Raw genomic sequence first — 26652 nt, 5'->3', positions numbered from 1 at the left:
TCTTTTTTTAGTATTGGTTTGCAGAAGTTCAGTGGTGGTTGTTTAGGAAAAACATCTTTTACCTCTTTATTTCCATTAAACTAAATATTACAGCATTTTCATCTTCTTTTAAGGGGGTTTGACTCTGAAGAAATTTTTCTTAATGCTTTCTTGACAATTGATTAAATGAAAAATTTTGGCCCATAAAACTAATCTTTCTGGAAGCTTTCTTTGATGAATATGGAAAACCCATGGCAGATATTTTCCAGGTGTTCTCCTCTGGATAGTTATTGAATCAATGCAATTATAAGCTGGCAGAATATAAATATTTTTTAATAAATAGTACCTTTGACTATTAGTAGGCTTTTTTTTTTTTTGAGGAAGATTAGCCCTGAGCTAACATCTGCTGCCAATCCTCCTCTTTTTGCTGAGGAAGACTGGCCCTGAGCTCACATCCATGCTCATCTTCCTCTACTTTATATGTGGGACGCCTCCCACAGCATGGCTTGCCAAGTGGTGCCATGTACACACCCGGGATCTGAACTGGCGAACCCCGGGCCACCGAAGCAGAACTCATGAACTTAACTGCTGTGCCACCAGCCGGCCCCCTGTTAATAGACTTTTAATGATCAACATTAGTACCTTAGCATAGTCGCCTTCTTTTTCATAGGCAAACTTGACTTTGTTCAGTGTCCCAGGAAGGTTTATGGGTGTAATAGCCTATTGCGTGGGTGTGCAATGGATTTGTGCATGTTGTTCCCTGCTCATACGAAGGATGTACATAAAATTTCTGCCTGATGATGGGTATGTAGACCCACAAGACCAGTGATTTGCAACCAGGAGTTCACAGTTTGCCTCCCCCTCCTCCAAGGGGACATTTGGCAGTGTCTGGAAACATTTTTGATTGCCAGGGCTGGGAAGTAGTGCTACTATCATTTGGTAGGTAGTGGCCAGGATTGCTGCTAAACATCCTACAGTGCACTGGACAGCCTCCTGCAGGAAAGAATTATCTGGTGCACAGTGTCAATAGTGAGGGTATTGATTGAGGAACCCAGCACTCAACAGTGAACTCATCGTGCCTCCCTTTGTCTCCCAAATGGGCATGGATTCATCATGGATCTATTGTATTTTATCTTCCCATCACAGTACCAGTGGGTAGTATATTAAATTAAACATGCATTGCTAAGAAATAGTGTTTTCTGGAAGAATTCATCAAGGAAGTCACAGGTGAGCGGTGAACCAGCAATGTGTTAGGCAGATGATATCTTAGAACCAGAAGTTTGCAATAGGCCTGGTAGTAGATTTGCTTATGGACTTTGGGGAAAACGGATTGCTCTGTGCCCCCCCATGAAGTCTACCTTTGTTGCAATAGATATCACCCTTAAATGTTAGTTCTTGTAAGTGATGGATTCATAAAACGAATTGGTTGGTTATGAAAACATCTTAATAAACAACGTCATGTGATTGTGCTCCCCCTTCACACTGACTTCTCCCTAATGAAGACTGGCTGTACCCAGCCACCACGGCTTAATTTTGTTGCATTTTGTGTACACAGCTCAGAAAATTCAGAGACCGTGGAACTGATAGAGTACAATAATAAAAGCACTTTCTTGAATGGCGGCACTTTTGATGTGTTTTTTTCCTGCCTTACGTGACTGGAGGAATAAGGGAGGAGGATGTCATGGGGCTTATAAACAGCTGATAACAACAGGCTTCATTTACATTTTGTAGCCTGTATAGCCCCCTCCTTCAAGCACATGTGTAGGGAATTGAAATTGCAGTTTGCCTATTATGTGTTGGCAGTAATCTTTCAAAAAAAATTTTATGTTTCAAAATCAGGCAGCCAACAGCAGTAGCCAGTGATATATGGGGCTATTGATGTGAATTGAATTTGCAGAGGGAAAATGGGATTTGGTTGCAGTATGAACTCGTAATGAGGTGGCCCCACAGATTTGTAATGGTCAGCCATTGTTTGTGCCCAGAATCAGCTAGAAATCAAATACCTTTCAAAGAGAGACCGAAATGAAACTTGAGTTGGTTTTTTTTTTCTCTAGCTAATGGAGTGGTTCCAAAGTGATGTCATTTAGTTTAGCTATTGAGGGTACTGGAAGTTAACATTTTATTCTTTTAACAGATTGGTGTGAATTGGTGGTCTTCATTGATCTCATTCATTTTCTCATCATTAAAAAAAGTTGGACCCATGCCCCCAATATATGTATATTTATTTTTATCAATTTTGTATATGTGATCTTATACTAAAATATTGTGTAGATTATAAAGCATAAAGAAATGTAAAGCATGAAGTAAAAACTATTATGATAGAAGGTTAAATATTTTTTCTCACCCCCAGGGAATTGTCTTATGTACCCCTGGGTGCTCAGTGCTGGAAATGACAGGCACTAGTGTTGCCTTGGTGACGTCAGGTCATGGGCAGTCCAGCTAATGGAGGATATTGGGCTGCCTTCCCTTCCATCTTGCAGGCATCTCATTAAAATAAGCGTCTTAATCTTGAACCTTTACTGTGATTGTGTGGTGTGAGCTGCAGAAGGCATTGGATTAATGCTAAACATTCAGAAGTGGTTCTCCTCCCCAGGTGTGAAATATAGCTAGAAATAGAGTAGGTCAACAAAAGCTGACATCTCATGTTTTATCTGGATGCTGAGTGTTAGAAGTTCACTTCCTGATTCGTCTCAGTAATTTTCTTTCTTTTTTTCCCCTCCCTGCCTTCCTTCCTTCTTTTTCTTCTTTTTTTTTTGGTACCAGGGGAAACTGGGACACTGTATTTTCTATATATATTTCTTCTCTGAGGTCTTCTCTGTATGGCTTTGAAGTTAGAATAATTATAGTATTTGAAAGAGTGAATGAAAAAATCAGTAGATTTATCTCTTAGTCCAAAGTATTACTGGTAGATGATCTTGGTGTGCAGGCTGGTAAATTCCTGATTCTCTGTTTTCTTATCTGTGAAATGGGGGTCATGGCTAACCAATGTAGTTCTCTAGGATTACATAGGCTACATGTGAAGGAGGCGGCACAGGGCCTGGCATTAGGTAAATGCCCATTTAATTATGGTGTAGGGGCCAGCCTGCTGGCTTAATGGTTAAGTTCGTGCGTTCTGCTTGGGCAGCCCAGGGTTTGCAGGTTTGGATCCTGGGTGCGGACCTATGCACTGCTTATCAAGCCATGCTGTGGCAGGCATCTCACATACAAAATAGAGGAAGATGGGCACAGGTGTTAGCTCAGGGCCAATCTTCCTCAGCAAAAAGAGGAGGATTGGCAGCGGATGTTAGCTCAGGGCTAATGTTCCTCACACACACAAATAAATAAATTATGGTGTAATTATTCTCTCTGCAGTCCCTGTGCTTGGAATTCTTGAGAGTATTTCTCAAAAGTCTTCACTTCTTTGGCCACCGCTGATTTCTCTGAGCTCAGAGCTTAGATACCAAAATGACAAGTGGTAAAGTATTTGCTGGGCACGGTTATGTGATCGACTTTAGGTGTTCTTTCACTTTCTTCTGCCCCAGTAAACTCAGTTTCTGGAGGGCGGAAAGCAAGTCTTAACTTTCTTTTGTGGTCAGTTGTCTTTTCTTGCCTCCCTGTCCAACACCGAGCTGAGTGAGTAATCAAAGAACTAATTCTTAGTTGTCAGGCTAAAAGGCGTTCTCTGCATTGAATCAGAAGACTTGCTTTGGAATTAGAGAAGGTGAATGAGGAAGCAGGAGCTGGAAGGGTTTCAGAAAGGAGATTTTGCTAATTGTCATTAGTGCCAAACAGAAGTTGGTACACTTCTGTAATTTTCCATTGTCAATCACTTTGGATGATAATTTTTTTTTTGCTATTATTTTTAAGTGACAGATTGCAGTACATATTTTGGGACCTGCCACCTCTTTTGATTTGAAAGATTATGTTGTCGGAATTTTAGACACTGCAGGTAAAGACCTAATTTTACTAAATAACAGGGACTTATGAATCTTGTAAATTACTTTCCTCTTGCAACTGAAAGTGGTTTTCTTTGATTTATTATGCAAATAATTGTAAATCCTATAACTGAGCGAAGTAAAACTTTTCATGTCTTTTAGAATCTGTTTTCTGGTTTTGCTCATTCTGTAACAGTCTTACCTTAATAGGCGAGAATAAATTGTGTGGATTACTGAGCAGAGATGAAGGGCAATATATTTTGGTTCTTTCCAGTTAGCAAGCTGCCTCTTAATGAATCAGATTAAGTGCCTCAGTCACTTCCTTTTTTACAAGTTGTCTTTAGGAAGGCACGTTTGCACCCTAAATGCAATGAAGGGAGATTATTATTTTGCAACTTACACTAAAAGTAATAATATCCTTATTCTCCTGTGTAGAATTTCTTGCCTGACCCCCTGAAGCTAAAGGAGAGACTAATTTTCCACTGTGTGTCTAATATCAGGGAAATATCTTACATGCATATTAAACTGATGCAGGAGGGTTTCCTTGATTGCTAGCAGTGGGATGGATGAGTGGATTCTGACTAAGTCAAAATTTGGCTTTGGAAGGGTACTATAGGTTTATTCTCAGGATGAAGGAAAAATGGGATGCGTGACTTGAAAGGGCAGGAACCAGGACAGTGGGAGCTAATGGCCAACTGGTGCTGGAATGAGTCGGCCACCATGTCTTCTTTTAAGAGATGGCGCTCCACTCAAGATCGAGATCCATCTCTGGGAGAGATTCTGGTTGGCTTGACTGAGGAGGACAGGACACCTCTATGGTAATGCAGAGGAACACTGGGGAATTATAACCTGGAGAAGTGGAGGGAAAGGACCATGAGGTTAACTGCAGCTGGAGATTTCTTTCTCTTAAAGTCATCCGTTCAGTCATAGAGTAGGTTAGATAGATTAGGAGCAGGAAGGGGCTCTGAATTCCTTGTGAAAACCCTGATGAGTGAGTGGCTTGTTCAGGGGGTGCTACAGCTGTGGATGCTCGGGCTAGTATTTTTGACCTTTGTTATCAGGGTAGAGAATTTGGTTCCTGAGTGATGCTATCCAACATTGAGAAAGAAAACCTCTTTCAATTAGCAGAGATAAAATATTGACAGTGAAGTAGAGCGGATGCCTATAAATACAGGCCTTCTAAAATTGGAAAGGAGCAATTAAAGACTCTTGAAGAAAACTTCCGGTTGCCATTTGTAGAAGCGAGGTAAAGGAGTACCTGAGAAAGGCTTCACCTGCTTGAGGATTGTAAATATCACTTAAACAAACAAACACCCAAGGGGATAGTAGCAGGCAGGGTATGTCTGTTTCTAAATTTTCTTGCCAAGCACCAAATGCAGCCTCATGTTTATTCAGAAAATGCTGCTTATTGGGGGCACATCAGAAGCTCTGTTGGCCTGACTGCTGCCTTTGAATGCTCAGAGGTTCTCAGTTTACCTTGAAAGCCAGAAGGAGAGGCCGCTGAGCTCTGGAGCAGCTCCTGGGAGGCCAACCCCTTTTTCACCTTGGACCACCCCTTCGTAGGGTTTTGGGTTTGCCGAGGGTACAGTATAGGGTGGTGGTTCCAAGTATGGGTTTGCAATTAAGATGAGACTTGAATTTAAATCCTGACTGTCCCACTTAATAGCTGTGAACTTGGGGGCAAGTTTTTAACCTCTCTGAGCTTTGGGTAGATTTGCTTAATCAAGATAATTTCCTCCTTCCTTCTAACTGAATTCTTGTATTATTGGGGATGGCAATGACCCTAACTAAGATACTACATTTTCCAACTTCCCGTGCAAAAAGGGGTGGTTGATGAGTTTCAAGTAGATGTTGTTTGGGGCTTCCAGGAAACGTGTTCTGAAGGCGTCCATTCGGGTGGGAAGTGTACTCTTTTTGATTTTCTACATTTTGCATTTCAGACGTAAAATACAGATGTGATAACTTGGAGCTACAGCAGCTGTTTTTGAGACCATGAGGGAAAGGCCAAGGCAACTGCAGAGACTTGGGCATCTTTTAGCTGCTGAGTGCCTACTTGTAGCCACCTGCCTTCCTCTTGTTGTACGAAAGAAATCAACCTTTGTGTGTTTAAGCCCCTGCCCTGGGTCTCTGATAGCGTCATAATGCAGTTCCTGTCTGGCAACTGCTACTTTTCATTTGACATTAATGTTACCATTATCACACATTACATATAGGTACATACACGTTCCCTAGGATTGCTGTAACAAAGTACCGCAAACTGGGTGGCCCAATCAGCAGAACGTTACTGTCTCCCAGTTCTGGAGGCGAGAAGTCTGAGATCAAGGTATTGGCAGAGTTGGTTCCTTCTGAGGGCTGTGAGGGAAGGATCTGTTCCAGACCTCTCTCCGTACTTATCGGTGGCCGTCTTCTCCTTGTGTCTTCACATTGTCATCCTTCTATGCATGCCTGTGTGTCCACATTTCTCCTTTTTATAAGAACATCAGTCATATTGGATTAGGGCCCACCCTAATGACCTCATGGTAACTCAGTTACCTCTGTAAAGACCCTGTCTGCAAATAAGGTCACATTCTGAGGTAATGGGAATTAGGACTCCAACATATCCTTTTTTTGGGGACACAGTTCAACCACTAACAGTGCATAGGTAACATATTATCAATGAAGTTTTAGTCTCTTTTCTGGTTACAAAAACTCTTTCTAAAAAAAAAATCAAATACTTCTTTATGAAAAATTGCCCTCCCCTACCCCCCAAAAATTCCTGTTTTGTAAATGACTTTTAACTTGCTTTTGAGATTCTAGAATCAATAAGGGCTTTTGAAGGGGCCATTTGTCCTCATTTTAGGGATGTGATTATCAGCTATGGCACTCCTGAATTTGGGTATTCACTGGGGTAGGCTGCAAGCCCATGACAGAGAAATACAAGAGTCTACTGTGTTATTCCACATTCTTTAGAATAAAGTATCAACATGGTCACAGTCACGTTTGTTGTGGGCCGTTTGGTGCTCTTCTTGAATTTACATGACAGCGATGCCCTAGAGTGTCATCCTAGAGTTTGCCCACGACAAGCTGCCTCAGGCTGTTTAAAGTTTCTGTCACATACTCCTCAATGTCTCAGCCTCCAACGGTAAGTTCAGAAGGATGGGGCTTGGTTAAGTCACATTCTGAGTATAAAAAATTTAAAGATGTTGAAGTTTCCACCATTGCAGAATTTCTTCAACTCTGTTTAAATCTGGAAAAAATGTTAAGCCAGTGTTCTTCCAGCTGCTTTCTTTTTCTTTGCAAATATTTCTCAGCATTGAGACCATTACCTCCGGAGTGAAGCAGAGTAGTTTATGCATTAAATGAATAACTTTCCAGTCCTGATGGGGCTTTGTTTTTGAAGATCACTTTTAGGTGACATTATGTGTTTGTAGGGGCTTGTCTTTAAATAAAAGGCATAATTGAAATATAGCTGAATAGGAATCAAGAGTGTGATTCAAGTGTAAGGTAAAATTGATGACATCCCTATTGCTTTATAGATGAATTGCTTCATCGTGGCCTATTTCCCGATAAAGCTTTTTTAAAAACTAAAAATGCATTTTTCTACACTGTAATCGTCCATCCTGACAGCAGCAAAAAAGAAAGGCTGTTTTTTCCCCCCTCCCTAAGCAGTGATAGTAGAAATTGCTTATTGCTTGAAAAATCTATATTTGCCTGCTGGTATGCCATTAAAAAGGGATTTTGTAGCCAGAATTCCATTTTTTATTTAATGTAAGACATAAGGGGTTACGTTTGCCATATTGACAGATTGTGGAATGGGGAGGTGACTTGAATGTGATCTTTCTCTTTTTTTTGAGGAAGATTAGCTCTGAGCCAACTACTGCCAATCCTCCTCTTTTTGCTGAGGAAGACTCGCCCTGAGCTAACATCCGTGTCCATCTTCCTCTACTTTATATGTGGGATGCCTACCACAGCATGGCTTTTACCAAGCGGTGCCATGTCTGGGGATCCAAACCGGGGAACCCGGGCTGCCGAGAAGCGGAATGTGCACACTTAACTGGGCCGGCCCCTTGAATGTGATCTTTCTTATTTAGAATGTTACTGTTCAAAACCTGTGTGTGCCAAGGAGTTGGGAATGTTTACATGTGAGATAGAAAGAAGGGAATTTTAGGGTTAGTTCTCTGTATCCACTAACCTTCTCAGAGTAAGGAGCTCAGTCAGGGAAGGAAGAGCGGCAGTCTTCAACTGGTGCTTCTTATTCTGCTGCTGGATGGCAACCTCCCTGCAATGTCAGGAATAAACGCTTGGCGGGGAGGAAGTCTGGTTGGCAAGTCATGAAATTGTCATCCAATTTAATTTACATGGCCCATCTTACCTCCTATGAGGTATTCTTGGGAAAAAGAATAATAATTTGAATCAGATCAAGCTTCTCCATCAAATGCTGGGGACAGAGCATAATGTAAAATGACGCATGTGGAATGCAGTCAGCAAAACCTAGAATGAGGGGAATTTTATACTTCAAATGACGCTGCTTATTCAACAGATACATTGAACAGTTTAAAAAGGCAGAGGAGAACCTTTGGATCAAAGGACATTGAAGAGTCATAGCAACCAAATGCAACATGTGGCCTTTGGATACTGATTTTATCAAATCAATGTTAAACTTTTTTTTTTTGAGATGGGGAAATTTGGACACTAGTTATTATCTCTGACTTACAGCATTATTGTTACTTTTTAGGTATAGACAAGACAGTAGTGTAGGAATTATTTTTTAAAAAGTCCTTATCTTTTAGTGATAGAGACTGTATTAATTATGGGGGAAATTATGATGCCTCGATTTGCATTAAGTTAATCCCGTTGGAGTAGGGAGTGCGTCGGCGTAAACAGAAATAAGATTTTCCATGTATGATAATTGTTGAAGGCAGGAAGTATGTGGGGGCTCTTCTCTCTGTTTTTGAATGTTTGAAATTTTTATAATAGGAAGTTAAAAAATAATAATAACCTATCCGTGTTCTATTCTTCATGATGACTGCTGACTTTACAAGAACTACTTTTTAACTATTCTTGGGGTAATAAATATTTTGATATATAACCTTTTAGCTCAAAGTAGTCTCAATATAAGTATGGTCACTAACTGTGGCAACCAAGCCTCAAAGAATGACAAGTTTTATTTAATGCCTCATTTTCCTTTATTTGAACTCAGCCCCATGGAATAAAGGGGATGTTTTATTCATCAGACTCTTCACTTTTTTTATTTTAGAATGTCTTTACAGGAACTAGCAGGTGTTTAATTATCAATGGGAGGATTCTTTATTTGGTGAATGCAGTAGAAAGTCATTAAAAGAAGTTTAAAATATGAAAGAATCCAATGGGAGGACTTGAGGGAAATGAATAACTGTGTTCTCTCGGGTCCTGGGTTTATTAAGGTCAAATGAGGTGCGGTTTAATGGTTTGCAGCTTCATTGTAAACTGAGCCAAAGGAAAATCTTTCTGCCCTTTGGTCAAACATTCCTGTGTGAAGAGAACAACAGTTATAATGGATTGTTGCCAAGGTTTTTTGGGGTCATACCTTAGACCTTAAGTTTAGATAGTTGAGATAAGCCAGGATTTATGGCACATTTATCCCCGGTCTCAGCGTGGAGCCATCACTTTCATTTTTGTGTTTTCTTTCATGCTACAAGTATTTTTTTGGAGTGCCCACTGTGTATTCAGTCAGCTCTGTGCTAGCCACTGAGGAACAAGGCAAACCAGAATTATATTTTTGTGCTCTTCTGTCTAACTTGAACATAAAGTATCTCCCGCTCCCTCTTATCCTCTCCCCACCCCCCATCCTTTCTCTTGTCTTTGGTACCTTTTTCTTTTTTCTAGCAACATTGCCCTATCAGCTTATAATGATGATGGTGGTGGTAAATTATTTGGATCTAGGAAGAAGGTGTGATTAAGTTGAAGCAGTTTGGAGGCGGGTGAGGGAAGGCGAGGTGAATAGTTACCATTTATCCAGCTCTGACCCTGTGCCAGGTGCTGCACGAAGAAACGTCTGATTTATTCCATCCAAATATCCTGCAAGGTGAGAATCACTCCCCTTTTACAAGGAAGGAAAGGAAGCTCAGAGAGCTTGAGGAACTTGATCGAGGTCTCATGACTCCTCGCGTCTTTGTTGGTAAACGCAGCCAGGTCTGTGCAAAGTCATGCTTGTAACCAACAAGCCATATATGTTCTCCAGGGTGTAGGTAAAGAGGGCAGTTTTTCAATGAAATATCAGCCATCTATTTTCACCATGATGTTGCTTCTTATTCATTCCATATGGGAAGTCGAGGGGCAGGGAGGGAGGGACATTTGGGAGATAGGCATCTGTGCTTTCCAACAGTTCACTTTGGGCACCTGCAAGATCTTTAAGATTGCCTAAATTTGATCTATATCTCAAATATTTTCTGGATAAAAGAGGGGCACAGAAAGGACGGACAGAGACTGGTAGTTTGGTTACTGTGAAATGGCTTTCCTGGCTCTTTGTCTGCCTTGCTGCTTTGTTTTAACCTCAGAGTTGGAAAGGTTTCCATAATGTAGTATAGAGAGATCTTTGTGAACAAAGCTGCTTCCACAGGAAAGCAGTATCTTCTTAAAGCTTGCAACTGGTATTACTTTTGTGGTCTCCGGTAAGAAGGAGATAAAAAGGGTAAAGGTTTACTGTGGATTCTTTTGGAGGCACGTGGAGTTTGTGAAGTAATAAATGGCAGATTCCACTTCATCTCCTAGAGGCTCTCCAAGTTAACCAGTGTTACAGTGTGCACATCTTCAGCTTTGAGCTCCTTTTCCCTTCTGGGCTCTTCTATCAGACTGGCAAGGAGCACTATGCCAGGAATGAAGTCCAGTGTTAGAGCAAAACATTTGGAAACAGAAGGTGGATGGAGAATAGCAATATCAAGTAATGGACAGTAAATCACAGAATCGGAGACGTCACTCAGGCTGCGGTAATGTGCCCAATGATGCTGAGCTTGGCCTGATCACTGAGACGTGCATTTAAGTGGTGTCTCTTGGCCATGGGGCGCAGGAATTGGTGAGCTGGATGTGTGCTTTAAGTGGATGATCTTACTGGGAGGAAATAAAATGATGCGGAGAGAACTGTAGTCTTGCTTCCTGGACCTTATTCCGGATCTTTTTTATGGAGTTTGGCCAGAGCATATTTTGAAATAAGTATTCATTTAGTTAAAGAGGTTGTCATTATCTTCATTTTGAAATAGTTGACTTGAGCTAATTCACTTAATATGAACAAATTGCGCTGTTCTGGCTTTCCAACTTCCTGTATGAGTATGAAAGCCACTTTGAAATTAAACATTTACGTTTTCTTAAGTGTCTTAGGTATTAAATTATAAAACACCTGGTTAATACTTTAGCATTCTATACTTTTATTAATAATGACTTTTTTCCAAGTCAGAGATGTTTTGTCCTGGTGTCCACTCCCAATTAGAAAAAAAGTTATTGTCTTTCTTTGGAGAGCTCGTTGGGGGATCTTTTTAAAGACTGGCTCAGCCGAAGGAATTTTCCAGTTCAGTTGACATTCTTTGCAGTGTGTTTGTGGTTTGGCCTGGTTCAAAATACTTATCATCTCAAGTTTCTTTGGCAACAAGGATAGAAAGACATATCAGTGTACTTTCCCCAAAGTACTATAGTAATTGTCAACTACTTAGAAAATGTATCTTTAATGAGAGGAGGACATCCTGCCATTTGTGACAACATGGATGGACCTTGAGCACATTATGCTAAGTGAGATAAGTCAGTCAGAGAAAGACAAGTACTGTATGATATCATTTATATGTGGAATCTGAAAAAAAAACAAATTCTTTATCTCAATTAATCACCCCAACAAGCAACAACCCTATGGTGTAGGTACTCTTATCTCTACTTACAGGTAAGAAAACGACATCATAGAAGTGAAGCAACTTGTCTATGGACACAAAAGTGTTAATTATACCCAAGTATTAAGAGCCAAGTACACAAAAATTAACATTTGCTCCAGCTCTTTATCTGGCTCAGACCTTTGACCAGTATATCATGATGTTCTCCTATGGATTCTGGCTTCCCTGGTTTGTTTTCTAGATTTTCCCCAGTGTATCTTTCAAACTGGAGAAGGACTTAACCATGAAGTTCTGAAAACCAGATCAAGAGCAAAGGATTCTTTTTCTAAAGATTTTATTTTTCCTTTTTCTCCCAAAGCCCCCCGGGACATAGTTGTGTATTTTTAGTGGTAGGTCCCTCCAGTTGTGGCACGTGGGACGCCACCTCAGCATGGCCTGATGAGCAGTGCCATGTCCGTGCCCAGGATTCGAATTGATGAAACCCCGGGCCGCCAAAGCAGAGTGCATGAACTTAACCACTTGGCCACGGGGCCAGCCCCCAAGAGCAAAGGATTCTATAGAAGATTTAAAACACCAACCACCACAAAATCTTTGCCTGATTATGGTCTAATTTAAATCTTCTGTTTCTAGTTCTCTCTATCTAGAATGCCCGTTTCATGTGGTTGTTTTGCAAACTCCTACTCTCTCAAGTTTTAATCAGGTGTAGCCCCCTCTGTGAAGCCTTTCCTGATATCCTGAGAAAAACAGGAGATGCCCTTGTATAACCTTTGTGTCTTGCCCATGGCTTCACTGAAACATACATGTTTTCACAATTATTTTCCTGAAAGTCTGTAAGTTCTATGAAGTGTGACTCCATTTTTTAATCTGCATAGCACAGCAGTTCTCAGGCTTCAGCATTCATCAGAATCATTAGAATCATCTGGGAGTCTTTAAAGCACAGATTGCTGAGCCCTGCCCCCCAGAGATTCTGATTCAGAATCTCTGAATGGCTAGGGTGGGGTCCACAAATTTGCGTTTCTAGCACGATCACTTTTGATGTTGATACTGCTGGTCTGGACCACAATTTGAGAACCACTCATCTATCGGCTGACACATAAAAAGATGTTAAAGGAACACCTTACTCTAGACTCCTTTTTATTCCTCCAGACAAGTTGCTAATATTTTCAGTATGTAGAGTGATGAACTAGTAACCATCAGGTATGAAACTGAGTCCCACACAGAGAGAACAGGATATCAGAAGACATTCCAGAAGATACTCCAGGGTTTGTCTTCCTCTCCAATCTTCCTAACCAGCTATTTCGAACTGAGAGTAGGAAGTAGAAAGGCAGACTTTTAACTTTGAAAGAAAAAAAGAACTTCAGATTTCTGTGTCTTCTGCTTTGAGTCTTTAGGTACTTTGATGTGTGTCTCAAAAGTACAAGAACTAATTTCAGTTTGCATTGTTTTGGTGGGGTAGATAGCACACAATAAGAATTAGACTTGGATTTTAAGCATTTTATGGAAACCATTAGATTTAAAATAGTTGTCTAGGCCCAAGTGAAATCAAATTAATCTGTGTTCTTGAATAAAATAATTTTACATTTTGTATCAATCAATAAATAAGTCAAACTCATGAAAATGGATTAAAATGGTGGTTGCCAGGGGATGGGGGTGGGGGAACAGGACAGATCTTATCTGAGGGTACAAATTTACGAGTAGTAAATAAGCCCTAGAAATCTAATGCACAGCATAGTGAATATAGACAATATTGTATTATAATCAACAAACTTGCTAAGAGCCTAGAACTATTAATGAGTCCAACCACTAAAAAAAAAGGATAATTAGGTAATATGGTAAAGGTGCTAATTATTGCTACAATGGCAACTGTATTATATACATAACAAATCAACATGTTGTACACCTTAAATTTACACAATATTATATGTCAAATATATTTTAACAAAAGAGAAGAAAATGTATCTTTAAGGTTAAAATTAAAATCTTGAGACTTTTTGGGGGGCAGGAACTGTGTTATTGAGATTGAGGAATCGAAGCTAACAGTTGTAGTTTTACTACCATGAAATTGTACAGTCATAAACGAACAGATGAATAAATGAATGGCTAGCAACTTTTTGCCAGATGTAAAGATCCTTCCAGGTTTGTTAAGTGAGTATTTTATTGTCTAAAACTTACATTTGTTATATACAAATACATGTTGTCAGTTTTTAAGCCCTTTGTTTTTGTAAATAGTTTGAATACTGTAAGTGTTTATTCTACTCACATGTTGAGAAGACTTTTTTGATCAGCAGAGAAAAGGGAAATTGCAAACACACCAGTATCTTCCCCTTGATTTTCCAGTGAGGTAGGCACTGGAGGCAAAGATATGAACAAGACATGGAACCTGCTTCTTAGGAATTTATAACCTAGTGACAAAGATGGACATGTAAATAATCAATTACAATAAAATGACATAGATGCTCTGATTGTTGTGTAGAGTTGGGGCCGTGGAAGCCAGTAATTGGAAGTGATCAGTTCTGCAGAGGTGAGATTTGAGTCAGCCATCTGAAGTCCAGAAGAAGTGATAAGATAAATAGATAATGCTTATAATACTGGATAGAAAGTGATAAGTGTTAAAGGAGGTAGAAAGATAAAGTGCTTTTTGTTTCTAGAGAAAGAAATTACTTCTGTTTTAGGAGATTAGGAAAGGCCTCAGTAAGGGCGATGATACTTTTGCTGTATACTCAGCAACAAATTTCAGTTTGCAAAGAGCTTTGAAGTGTGCATATCATCCACTAGTTCCACAGAAAATCTGGGAGGCAGTTATGATGTATAAATTGTTGGCTCAGAGAGATAGGGCCACATACCCAGGGGCACACAGCAGTAGCATTTCTGACCATTTATTCCACCAAGAACCAGAGTGATCACTCTACTTCATTCACCTCTCCCCTCCCTGCCCATGGCTTCCCATTATATATTAGGGTAAAGCTTTCACTCTGACCCATGGCCTGCCAGGCCCCATGTGATCTGGCTCCTGTCTTTCCCGTAGGACTAGCCTTGGACAAGCCCTCTTGCTTACCCTACACACTGGCTGTTTCAAGAACACACCAGGCTTGTTTCCACCCCGGGGTTCTTAGCCATGCTGTTCCAGTTGCATAGAAAGCCACCCCCCACCCCTCTTCTTGTTTTGGTTTATTGTTCTATCACTTCCTCCGGGAGGCTTCCCTGACCTCTGTGTCTGAAGCACACGCCATCCTCCCATGAGCCTCCATCTCTCTTCTCTGTGTTGTTTTTGTTATGACACTTAGCACTATTGGAGGTTATAATTTTTTGCTCATCTGTTTTTGTCTTGTCTTCCCAACTAGAATGTGAGTTTCATGATGGGGGGAGTGGCAAGGAGTTTTTCGGTCACTGCTGTTTTCCTTAATGCCTGGGTTACAGGAAGCACTTGATAAATATTTATTAAATAAACAAATGAATCTTTAATTGCTTAAGGTGCGATTGAGGTCGTTTTCCAAGAGCCACAAATAAAAATCATTGGAATGACTTTATAATTTCCAGTTTATAGCTTGGAAATTTGGAATTTCCTTGGGACAAGGCTGATGGAAACACACACGTTTAATTTCATTTTTGGATTGTTCGTTGCTAATGTATAGAAATATGATTGATTTTTGTATATTTATCTCGTATCCTGCAATCTTGTTGAACTTCAACCTTGTTGAACTTTTAGCTCTGATAGGATTTTTTGTGGATTCCTTAGAATTTTCTATATCCAAGATCATGACATCTGTAAATAGAGATAGTTTTATTTCTTCTTTCCAAATCTGGCTGTCTTTTAGTCCTTGTTCTTGCCTAATTGCCCTGACTAGCACCTCCAGTGTAGAAGTGAATAGAAGTGACCTCCAGAAGAGACGTGTTGAGAGCAGATGATACCTTTATCTTGTTCTTGACCTTAGTGGGACAGCACATAACCCTTTACCATTGAGTATGATGTTACCTGTGGGTTTTTCACTGATGCCCTTTATCAGGTTGAGGAAGTTCCTTTTATTCCTAGTTTGTTGAATGTTTTTATTATGAAAGGGTGTTAGATTTTGTCAAATGATTTTTCTGCAGAAAACTAAACTTTTAGACTAGACTTCTCCTTTTTATTTATTTATTTATGCTGAGGAAGATTCACTCTGAGCTAACATCTGTTGCCAATCTTCCTCTTTTTTTTTGCTTGAGGAAGATTAGCCCTGAGCTAACATCTGTACCAGTCTTCCTCTATTTTTTGCATGTGGGATGCTGCCACAGCACGGCTAACGAGTGGTGTAGGTCCATGCCCCGGATCCAAAAGCACGAACCCAGGCCCCCAAAGCAGAGTGCGCCAAACTTAACCAGTAGGCCATGGGGCTGGCCCCTAGAATTCTTTTTTTTTTTTTATTAATGTTATGATAGATTACAACCTTGTGAGATTTCAGTTGTACATTATTGTTAGTCATGTTGTGGGTACACCTCTTCCCCCTTTGTGCCCTCCCTCACCCCCCCTTTTCCCTGGTAACCACCCATCAGATCTCCTTGTCAATATGTTAACTTCCACCTATGAGTGGAGTCATATAGAGTTCGTCTTTCTCTGACTGGCTAGAATTCTTTTTAAAGCACAGATAGCAAGAGAAAACTTTCCTTCTTGACTCCCACTCAGCAGAGGTTTGGGGTTCTCCCCTTTTCTTTCATGAGCTTCCTAACTACCTGGGGCAGTGTTTGTCGCAGGGTTTACTGTCTGAGAAGGATGCCTATGCTTGTCCTCTGGGAATAAATCTAATGACAGGACATTTCCCAGAAGTCTCAGCAACAAACTTCTGGAACACGATGCCCTATCTGATGTGCACACCGTTGCCATGTTTGTTTAGTGGGTATAATACTGTCAAAGCACTGTTGAATGAACTGATTTCGAGCTGTTGATATAGTTCAGACCTTGGCAGTTCTCTAATCTCCTTGAAGCTTTAGTGTTTGATTGCATTCCTCTGCCCTGCAAATAGTCAGCGGTGTAAGCGATCTCAAAGTGAGAACATATCGAAAGGCTGTGTTTATAATAGACAAGGTTTGAAGGAGAGCTGAGACCTTGTAAAATACGCATATGCACTTCCTGAGTGTATATAAAGACTTGACTTCTCCTCGTTGGCGCCTCTCAAACAGCCATATAACAGGCGTGATTTGGTTGCATAGGGCTTCTGTTTTTGATGTTAAAATAACATCCAGTAAAGTGAGTTGGTGAAAAACAAGCTGTCAAGCATGACAATGAAGGAAAAAGGTAGGATATCCATAAAATTGTATTGTGTTAATTTAGTAAGTTACAAAATGTGAGGCATATTAGTTTTTTTGTTGGGAGGGTTCTGTCTACTATTACACCATGCCTTCCTTAAGGTACGAAAACAGCACTAATATTTCTTAGAGCTTTTGTGTATTTATTGGAAAACAACATATGTTGCAACCTCTGTTTAGGAGAGGGTCCTGCCCGTTTTGAATCAGTGAATGCTGTTGGATGGCATTTTAATTTTAGTTAGAAATTATTATAGTTCATGTAGTTTTACTAAAAATGCTGAGTTGCTATGGCTCGTAAGGCTAAAAATCCAATGAGATGCTATGAGAAGAGGCCTCATCATTATGTTGTTTAATTCTTACCAGTTAGCCTATAAAGTATTGATTTATGTTATTATTATTGACTCCAAGTTAGAAACAAAAAAATGAGTCTTGGGCTGATTGCTTCCCTAAGGCCATGCTATTAAATGGGGGCGTATGGGTTTGACTCCAGGAGACCTACCTCCACATTTTGTACTCTTAAACATATCCTAATCTAATGACTAATCCTTCAGTCACTTAAATGTCATCCATGACAAATATTAGAATTTTAGTATTTTAGAGATAGTTTCTTTGAGCTTTTAACCCACAATTGAAATAAATCCCTTTGGTTGTGTTCTTAACTGAAAAGTCAGGTAGTTTCTGCTTGAATGGTTCCAGCACTGAAGAGCTCACTATTGCATGTTGGCAGTCTTTTTCATTGTCGGATAAGTTTTTCCTTATTTTGAGCCAATCTGAAGTCAGGTTAGCTTTCCTAGCAATTACAGTATATTACCGTCTCTATTTAAACATATAGGCAACTAAATGCTCCAGATTTTTTTTTTCCTAACAGCTTTATTGAGATAGAATTCAAATATCATACAATTCACCCATCTAAAGTGTTTTCCTTATATTCACGGAGTTGTGCAACCATTGCAACCATCAACTTTAGAACATTTTCATCACCGTCAAAAGAAACCCCATACCCTTTAGCAGTCACCTCTCCATTTCCCCTGAACACCCCCTAGCTCGAGGCGTCTACTTATCTATTTTCTCCTTCTATAAATTTGCCTATTCTGGACACTTCATAGAAATGAAATCATACAATATGTGGCCTTTTCTGGACACTTCATAGAAATGAAATCATACAATATGTGGCCTTTTGTGACTGGCTTCTTTCACTTAGCATAATGCTTTCAAGGTTCATCCATCTTGTATGTATCAGAACATCATTCCTTTTTAGGGACAAATAACAGTCCTCTTATGAGTATACCACATTATGTTTATCCATTCATCACTTGATGGTAGTTTTCACTTTTTGGTTATTATGAATAATGCTGGTGTAAACATTTGTTCTGCTTTCTTGACTGAAGAGTCTGGTGTCCCCCTGCTCCTGTACTGTATTTACTTGTTGGTTAATCTGAAAATAATATTTTACATGGTGAAATCTCATATTGCTGGTTTTAGCTCCACCTTCCTGGATGGTTGAAATTTAGGTGCTTTGATCTATTGTGTGATCTGTTCATTCTAAACTTGTATACTGTGTCCGTTGGTAAAATCTCCAGTCTCTATCTTAATCCAAATCATAGATCAAAATACTGCACAGAATGGGGCGGCTTCTCTGCCACATGGCTTGTTACTGTGGAGGAGGCAGGGCCATCCCCTCCCAGCCACTGGTCTGTGGACAATTAAGGGACTAAATTTTTATGTTAATATGAAGGATTTCAGGTTATAAAAACATCCTTTTATTTGTGCCAGCACCAAGATGTTTTAGTATTACGGGATTATCTATGCCAATTTCTCATCTGTAGTTAGGTTATGAGTTGTTTCATGTTCCAGCTCAGACGAGAACTTGAATTCTGGTTCTTGTACCACTTATTATCAGAATGACCTTGGGCAAGTTAGTGGAAGCTTAACTTGTTTATTTTTCTCATTTGGAAAATGAAGATAATAGTAGCCCGCACTTCACAAGGTTATTGAGAGGACTGAATGAAGGAATCCATACAAAGTACTCATCCTGGGCAGGACATGTTGTTAAGGGTTGTATTTCAAGGAAGAAAACGGAGGCCAGAAAATTTTCTGTGACTGTCTTGGGGCCAGAGCTTTAGCTACACAGATCACGCAGAACGCTTCCTGTTCCTTTGGAGCTTTGTTCCCTTAAGGTTTCAGTTTCTGAAGGAAATGAAGTCGTTTGTGATACTGGATGGAACACACACCTGTGGAACTTTAAATTTCCTAGGAGTAGACCAGATTTGAGTTGTCCCTTCTTCAGTGGTGGTGTCCGGCGTTTTCACATGTGGCTTTATCATCGTTGGCCACACGCCACAAAGATGTCAGTCACATCCAGAACTCTCCTGGTCATTGTATAGAGAGAACTCCTGCCCATGAGCACAGCCCAGCCTTTGAGGATCTGTCTACCTAGTGATGACGATAGCCATCTTACCATTCCAGTCTGTGAATTATTATTTATTCAGACGGGAATAATCTCGTTAAGAGAACTGTGTGTAATCTCTGCATCATAATCGGATTTCAGTGATCACTTGGAGCTGTGACTCAATCTTGTGGAATTTTAAGGACATAATTTAAAGAAAACATTCCTGGTTGCCTGTTATAAGGGGCTTTGTCGACCTTAGATTTGTCAGACCTTCAGCCACTGTTTCCAAGTTGTGATACCAAGTTCTTATTTGCAGATATTTACAGTGCCCAGCCCTTTGAGGCCTTAGCGAAACCAAAAAGCTGAGGGAAGAGAGGCATCTTATTGCTAATTCTCTGCAGTGCTGTTGTGCAAACGATACCGACTCTTTTGTATTCAAGATTAAGGATATTTAAATTAAATTAATTTAAATTTGTATGTAGTTTTCTTTCTGTTAGGTTTAGCAAAATGTCAGGATCATACCATAGAACAGCGTTTCTCAAATTTATATACACATCTCTTATCAAAGAGGGAAACATCTTTTAAGAACCCTATGATTTATTCAGGCCCCACAAACATAAGATACTTGGGTTTTGTTCCATGAAATTGTCTTTGGACTGCAAGTTATCAGGGTTTTTGCCTGGTTTGATGTTCGTAAATGGACATATTTTGTTTTTAGATCATAGAAATAAAAAACCTGGAAGTTGTGGACTTTTGAGAACACCCTAATGGTCTTCTGACCCCATTTTGAGAAACTCTGCCCCAGAGATGAGCCCACTGGTGGGAAGTGAGGGCTCTAATTGTCTCCAGGAGGTTGCAGGTTGTACCTTCATGAAGCTCTAGAGCAGGCTACAAGACGTGATCTTTTCTTCCCAAGATTTGGTTTGGTTGCAAGTTTGCAGGTAATTAAAAAAAAAATTGCGTGTGTGTGTATGTGTGTATAATATAAATATATATTTGATTTATCAACTTCAAATATCAGGCAATCTTATTTACAGCAGACATCCACATTTCCCTTAAATACCTGATAACTGTGCTGTACTGTCATGTATACTGCATTCTGCCTTGCTCCAGCTGCCTTGAGCGGCACTGTTGCTTTGTCACTTTCTGGCACGGCTTCTTGGTACCTGGTACCTGCCTGGTTCTATTTGTGGCTCCTGGACCACTTAAGAAGGAGGAGATGATGACTCATCTGTTACCTGGGCGTGTACTTCCCTGTGAATGAGGAGAGTGCCACAGAAAAACTTAAAACTACAGAAATTTATTCTCTCACGGTTCTGGAAACCAGTAGAACATCAAGCAGGGCTATGCTCTCTCTGAAGGCTCTAAAGGAGAATCTCTTCTTTGCCTCTTCTAGCTTCTGGTGGCTGTTGGCGTACCTCAACTTGTGGCTCCATCTCTGTCTCTGGTCTCACTGCCGCTTCCTCTTTCCTGCCAAATCTCCCTCAGCTTCACTCTTAGAAGGATGTTTGTCATTGGATTTAGGGCTCACTTGGATAATCTAGGATAAACACCTCCTCTCAAATCCTCAACTTAATCACATCTTTTTCCGTATAAAGGTAATATTTACTCTTTGACCAGACAAGGTGATATTCACAGGTTCTGGGCATTAGGACATAGACTTCTCTTTTTTGGGGGGTGAGAGTGAAGCACTATTCAGCCCACCGCTGTAACCTTAAGCACTAGATTTAGGTTACAAAAGCATAATGCAGAATGCTGGGTGCTCAGCAGAAGAATATCGCTCATTCTCAAGAGCTGCCACTTTTCTTTCCAGGGAACTAGGGGATATATTGGTCTCCTGTTGCATCATTTTCTGTTTTTCTTTCAATAAAAGCTTAGCACACACTAGGCACAAGGTAGGCAGGGGTGACACCCTTTAAAGCATTACAGATGTTATGTCTGTCTTTAATTGGGTTTGTGTTCCACTGAAAACCCCTAATGCGTTGCTTCCTACTCTGAACTCTCGCTGCCAGCTAGCCTTCCAGACTTTTCCTTCACTCTGTCTGCCCTCTGAGCCCTGCCCACAGTCTATGACTGACAGCCTAGTTTCCTGGTTGAATGCCTTATGTGAGCATGAAAATTCATAGCAGCCTTTAGGGAGGAAATGAAGTTGGTGCGGTTGGTGGGCAAGGGACAGCCATCACCATCTTGTCTTTCCCCAAAATGAAAGCTACCCTCTGGAGAAATCAGAGTAGGACATGGGGTATGTAACCTGGCTATTTCCAACACTAAAACGGGCTTTCCTTCCGCTCTGTGATCAACATCATCGTCATCTTCATCTTTATCATTCTCTTCTTCCTCATGAACACAGCTTGTTGAGAGTCACACCACGTGCCAAGTACTTTTTGCATATTACTATATTTAATCCTCATACAATGCCCAAGGCGGGGGCTACTGTTACCATCCCATTTCACAGATGAGGCAGACAAGTCTCAGAGGAAAGAAATTGTCTGTTTAAATTCCTGCGGCTAGCACGTGTCTGAGCTGTCTGGTCCAGAACCTGAGTTTTACCCTTAAACAATCCTGCCCCTTTATTTATTCTGCAAAATGGGCTTTCAGGTTTTAAGGAAACGAAGTCTAATATAAACTGCAGTTATTTTGAAGGCAATGCAGTAATTTATTCAAGGTCCATTCGCTTTTTGGATAGTTCATTTCTCTTCTGTTTTCTTCTTGGTTCACTTTCAGAACATAACGGATCTGGAATAAATGGGGCCCCAGTCTTTGGAGTTTCTTTTCTCTTCCTTCAGTGCTTTAAGTGGATAGGTGTTTGCAGATCAGAGGAGAGGTTGATGGATTGCATCTTGCTCACAATAGTGCCCCTCGCTTTTAGGGGGTCTGTGAAGAACTTAAGTGGAGATGTGGGTGATCAGGGGAAAGCTCTGCCAACTTAAGCTGGAGGAGGTCCAGGCAGGTTATTTGTTGATTACATGAAATTAGAGGCATATTTACAGAGAAGAATCTGAAGCATAAGTGCTTGTTTATCTCCTTGGAGTGTCCTGTTAGCTCTGTGGTACCCTCAGGTTCTAATGATGTTCTAATGAAATAAATAAAATTCCTTCTCCTTTCTTCCTTTCACCCCTCCTTCTCTCCCTCCCTCGAATATACATAGAGCACCTACCATAAATCATTATTGTGGGCACTGGAGATCCAGTAGTGAACAGAAACAGATGAATACCCTTGTCCCTATGGGGCTCTTATATCAGTGGGACAAAATGGAGCCCTTAGGAGAGTAAGAAGCCTTAGCACGTGGTTATCCTGTGGACTACAGTTATATTGTGAGTAGTTTGTTAGGTGGTAATTATTTTTATTAATGTAGGGGAGAGAGATTTTGCAGATGTTTATTTCTCCTCGCTTTCTTTCTGTACCGCCCTTTTTATTAATGTAGTTTTAAAGGTAAATCTCTGTGTTAGTTCTGAATTTCACTTAGGTAAATGTTTCCAATTCATTTAAGGCTTATCAGTGTTTGTATTTTGTCCTGCCACAGATGGGTTTGTGGTTCTGTTTAAAAGATGGGCCATTCGTACTTATATAGAAACTTAATCCAGGTTTAGGAATGTCAACAGATGCCTCATGAAATCTAACAGCAATTAGGAAAAAAACCAATTTCTTTATTTAGTTTGGAAGGAGTGGGGCCCAAATGTAGAAGCATAGTCATGGGTTATAATTTCAATGCTTATGCCTTTTAGAAAAATTAAAAGCAGGAAGTAAACGTTGCCTGCTGCTGTAGAGATCTGAGATTTAGGATGGATGGGACTAATTTTGTTTTGCATTTATATTTAATGGCCTGGGTCTCTTTCCTGTGGGCTGGTGCACATTTAGCTAATGAAAGCCTTCTGAGGAGACTTTGCTGGCGCAAAGGAGGTCAGGCTCAGCCTCTCCATCTGGAAGCCCCGGAGAGAAATCTGGCCGGGCAGATGTAGGGCTTACCTGCGGTCCCCACTCGCCTGGACTGTTAGTTTATAAAAATCAAAGGACCAAGGCAGAAGCCCCAGTGCTGACCCTGAGTTATTAAATCGGCTCCTCCGGCCATTTTTCACAGCCACAGAGATGCCCAGCAGCCCCGGAGCCTGACCCGCGCCGTGCTGTGAGCCTTTCCCTGCCTCGGGCCTGTCCGCCTTCCAATTTGTAAAGCCGTCGTTAAATGGAGTTCAGACTGTTGATGCAATTTTTCTCGTGTACAGTTTGTCAGTTCTCTCTGCTTTGCTGCCCTCGTGCGAGGACTTTTCTTGGCCAGCCTCGGGGGCTCTACTGTTCGGTTCAAAGACGCCTGCTTTGGGTTTGGGGGGCAGCCCAGGGTCCCCTGACGGTTCTGCGAAAGCAGCTGAGGAGCCGGCTGGTTCTGAGAGCCAGTGGCTGGGCCGGTGCAGGGAGGTGGCCCGCCATCCCCCGAACAGGTCTGCACTGTGCCGCAGGGCGCCGCAGAGGAAGGGGGAGGCCGAGTTCTCTGTGGGCTGCCCCCTCGTCTCTTTGCCGCCCTTTGTACTGCGTGGACGGAAACTCAAGCGCATTTTCGGGGGAACTCCTTGAACTCCAGATCTGACTTGACGATAAGGAGGCTTTTGGTTGTTACTTCTGGTCATTCCGTGTGTAATGGAGTCTTAGATATGTAAGTATGTATGTAGGTATTTTTAAAAAATTAAAAATAGCTTTCAGTACTGAGTAACCAGGTAGTAGATGAGGGGAGAATTTTTTCCTCCTATGAAATCATTGTAGCTAAAAATGAAGACAGTGATGGAAATAGAGGATGTCATTTTACAGCCCACTAGTGAATTGAGGGATGTAGGCATGGGGCATCAACACTTAACTATCACCGAAAAGGACACATATTATGAGCCCCTGATGGTTGAACATTTTCCTCCTAGGAAGTAGTATTGTAACCCTCACCAGCCCCTGTATCCCAGAAGAAAACAAAAACAGAAAGACCTGAGTCTGTTCAAGTGTCTAGGTACCAGTTTACAGGAATTTCAGAGGAGTGAAAACCATGGTAAACAGCACCGTAGGAATACAATAGGCCAATTCCAGACTGGCCAAAGATCTGGATTTTTTAATGAATAAATTGCAAGGGGAAATAAAGAGAGATGAAGAGGAGAACCTGTAGATTAAAGATTTTAAAAGACATGCCAATCCGTCTTTGTCTGGGCCTTATTTAGATCATGATTCGAATGAATTAACTAGGAAAAACGAGGCATTTGGAAATTTGAACCCAGATTGGAAGTGGGACAGTATTAGGGAACTACTTTAAAATTTTTTTTTTTTTCCCACTATGACACCTTTATTTTTTTTTTATTTTTAAATTTTTTTGGCAGTTTTTTTTTTTTATTAAGAGTATGATAGATTACAACCTTGTGAGATTTCAGTTGTACATTATTGTTAGTCATGTTGTGGGTACACCGCTTCACCCTTTGTGCCCTCCCCCCACCCCCCCTTTTCCCTGGTAACCACCGATCGGTTCTCCATGTCTATATGTTAAGTTCCACCTGTAAGTGGGGTCATATAGAGTTCGTCTTTCTCTGTCTGGCTTATTTCACTTAACATAATACCCTCAAGGTCCATCCATGTTGATGCGAATGGAACAATTTGGTCCTTTTTTATGGCTGAGTAGTATTCCATTGTGTATATATGCCATATCCTCTTTATCCAGTCGTCAGGTTCTGGGCATTTAGGTTGGTTCCACGTCTTGGCTATTGTAAATAATGGTGCGATGAACATAGGGGTGCATGGGATTCTTGGGATTGCTGATTTCAGGTTCTTAGGGTAGATACCCAGTAGTGGGATGGCTGGGTCATAGGGTATTTCAATTTTTAACTTTTTAAGAAATCTCCATACTGTTTTCCATAGTGGCTGCACTAGTTTGCATTCCCACCAACAGTGTATGAGGGTTCCTTTTTCTCCACAACCTCTCCAACATTTATCACTTTTGGTTTTGGATGTTTTTGCCAATCTTAGAGGTGTAAGGTGATATCTTAGTGTAGTTTTGATTTGCATTTCCCTGATGATTAGGGATGATGAACATCTTTTCATGTGTCTCTTGGCCATACTTATATCTTCTTTGGAGAAATGTCTGTTCATGTCCTCTGCCCATTTTTTGATCGGGTTGTTTGTTTTTTTGTTGTTAAGCTGTGTGAGTTCTTTGTATATTATGGATATTAATCCTTTGTCAGATAAGTAGCTTGTAAATATTTTTTCCCAATTAGTGGGCTGTTTTTTTGTTTCAATCCTGTTTTCCTTTGTTTTGAAGAAACTCTTGAGTCTGATGAAGTCCCACTTGTTTATTCTTTCTATTGTTTTCCTCATCTGAGGAGTTATAGTGTCCGAAAAGATTCTTTTGAAACTGATGTCAAAGAGTGTACTGCCTATATTCTCTTTTAGAAGACTATTGTTTCAGGCCTAATCTTTAAGTCTTTCATCCATTTTGAGTTTATTTTTGTGAATGGTGAAAAAGAATGATCGATTTTCATTCTTTTACATGTGGCTGTCCAGTTTTCCCAACACCATTTGTTGAAGAGACTTTCTTTTCTCCATTGTAGGCCCTCAGCTCCTTTGTCGAAGATTAGCTGTCCATAGATGTGTGGTTTTATCTCTGGGCTTTCAATTCTATTCCATTGATCTGTGGACCTGTTTTTCTACCAGTACCATGCTGTTTTGATCACTGTAGCTTTGTAGTATGTTTTGAAATCGGGGATTGTGATGCCTCTGGCTTTGTTTTTCTTACTTAGGATTGTGTTAGCAATTCGCGGTCTTTTGCTGCCCCATATGAATTTTAGGATTCTTTGTTCAATTTCTGTAAAGAATGCCCTTGGGATTCTGATTGGGATAGCATTGAATCTGTAGATTGCTTTAGGTAGTATGGACATTTTAACTATGTTTATTCTTCCAATCCATGTGCATGGAATGTCTTTCCATCTCTTTATGTCATCGTCAATTTCTTTCAAGAAAGTCTTGTAGTTTTCATTGTATAAATCTTTCACTTCCTTGGTTAAATTTATCCCAAGGTATTTTATTCTTTTTGTTGCGACTGTGAATGGGATTGAGTTCTTGAGTTCTTTTTCTGTTGGTTCATTGTTTGTGTATAGAAATGCTACTGATTTATGTATGTTGATTTTATACCCTGCAACTTTGCTGTAGCTGTTGATTATTTCTAATAGTTTTCCTATGGATTCTTTGGGGCTTTCTATATATAAGATCATGTCGTCTGCAAACAGCGAGAGTTTTACTTCTTCATTGC

At 40.4% G+C, this 26652-nt stretch overlaps 1 protein-coding gene across 6 annotated transcripts in view; it reads left to right on the top strand.

Moving 5' to 3' along the window:
* PTPRG (protein tyrosine phosphatase receptor type G) overlaps window positions 1–26652 on the top strand; it is a 675839-nt gene that overhangs the window by 49281 nt on the left and 599906 nt on the right. For 2 of the 6 annotated variants that reach the window (XM_070238720.1, XM_070238718.1), the window contains exon 1: window positions 16716–16988. The exons of the other annotated variants lie outside the window; for them this stretch is intronic. In XM_070238720.1, the coding sequence (XP_070094821.1) occupies window positions 16970–16988 (19 nt within the window). In that variant the 5' untranslated portion in view covers window positions 16716–16969. Of the gene's footprint in view, window positions 1–16715; window positions 16989–26652 lie in introns of those variants that run through there. 6 annotated transcript variants of the gene reach the window in all.

The sequence above is a fragment of the Equus caballus genome, chromosome 16 (genome assembly GCF_041296265.1).
Source record: "Equus caballus isolate H_3958 breed thoroughbred chromosome 16, TB-T2T, whole genome shotgun sequence".
Taxonomy (NCBI): Eukaryota; Metazoa; Chordata; class Mammalia; order Perissodactyla; family Equidae; genus Equus; species Equus caballus.
Note: the sequence above shows the minus strand (reverse complement) of the source record. Positions and strands in the feature narration are given on the sequence as shown.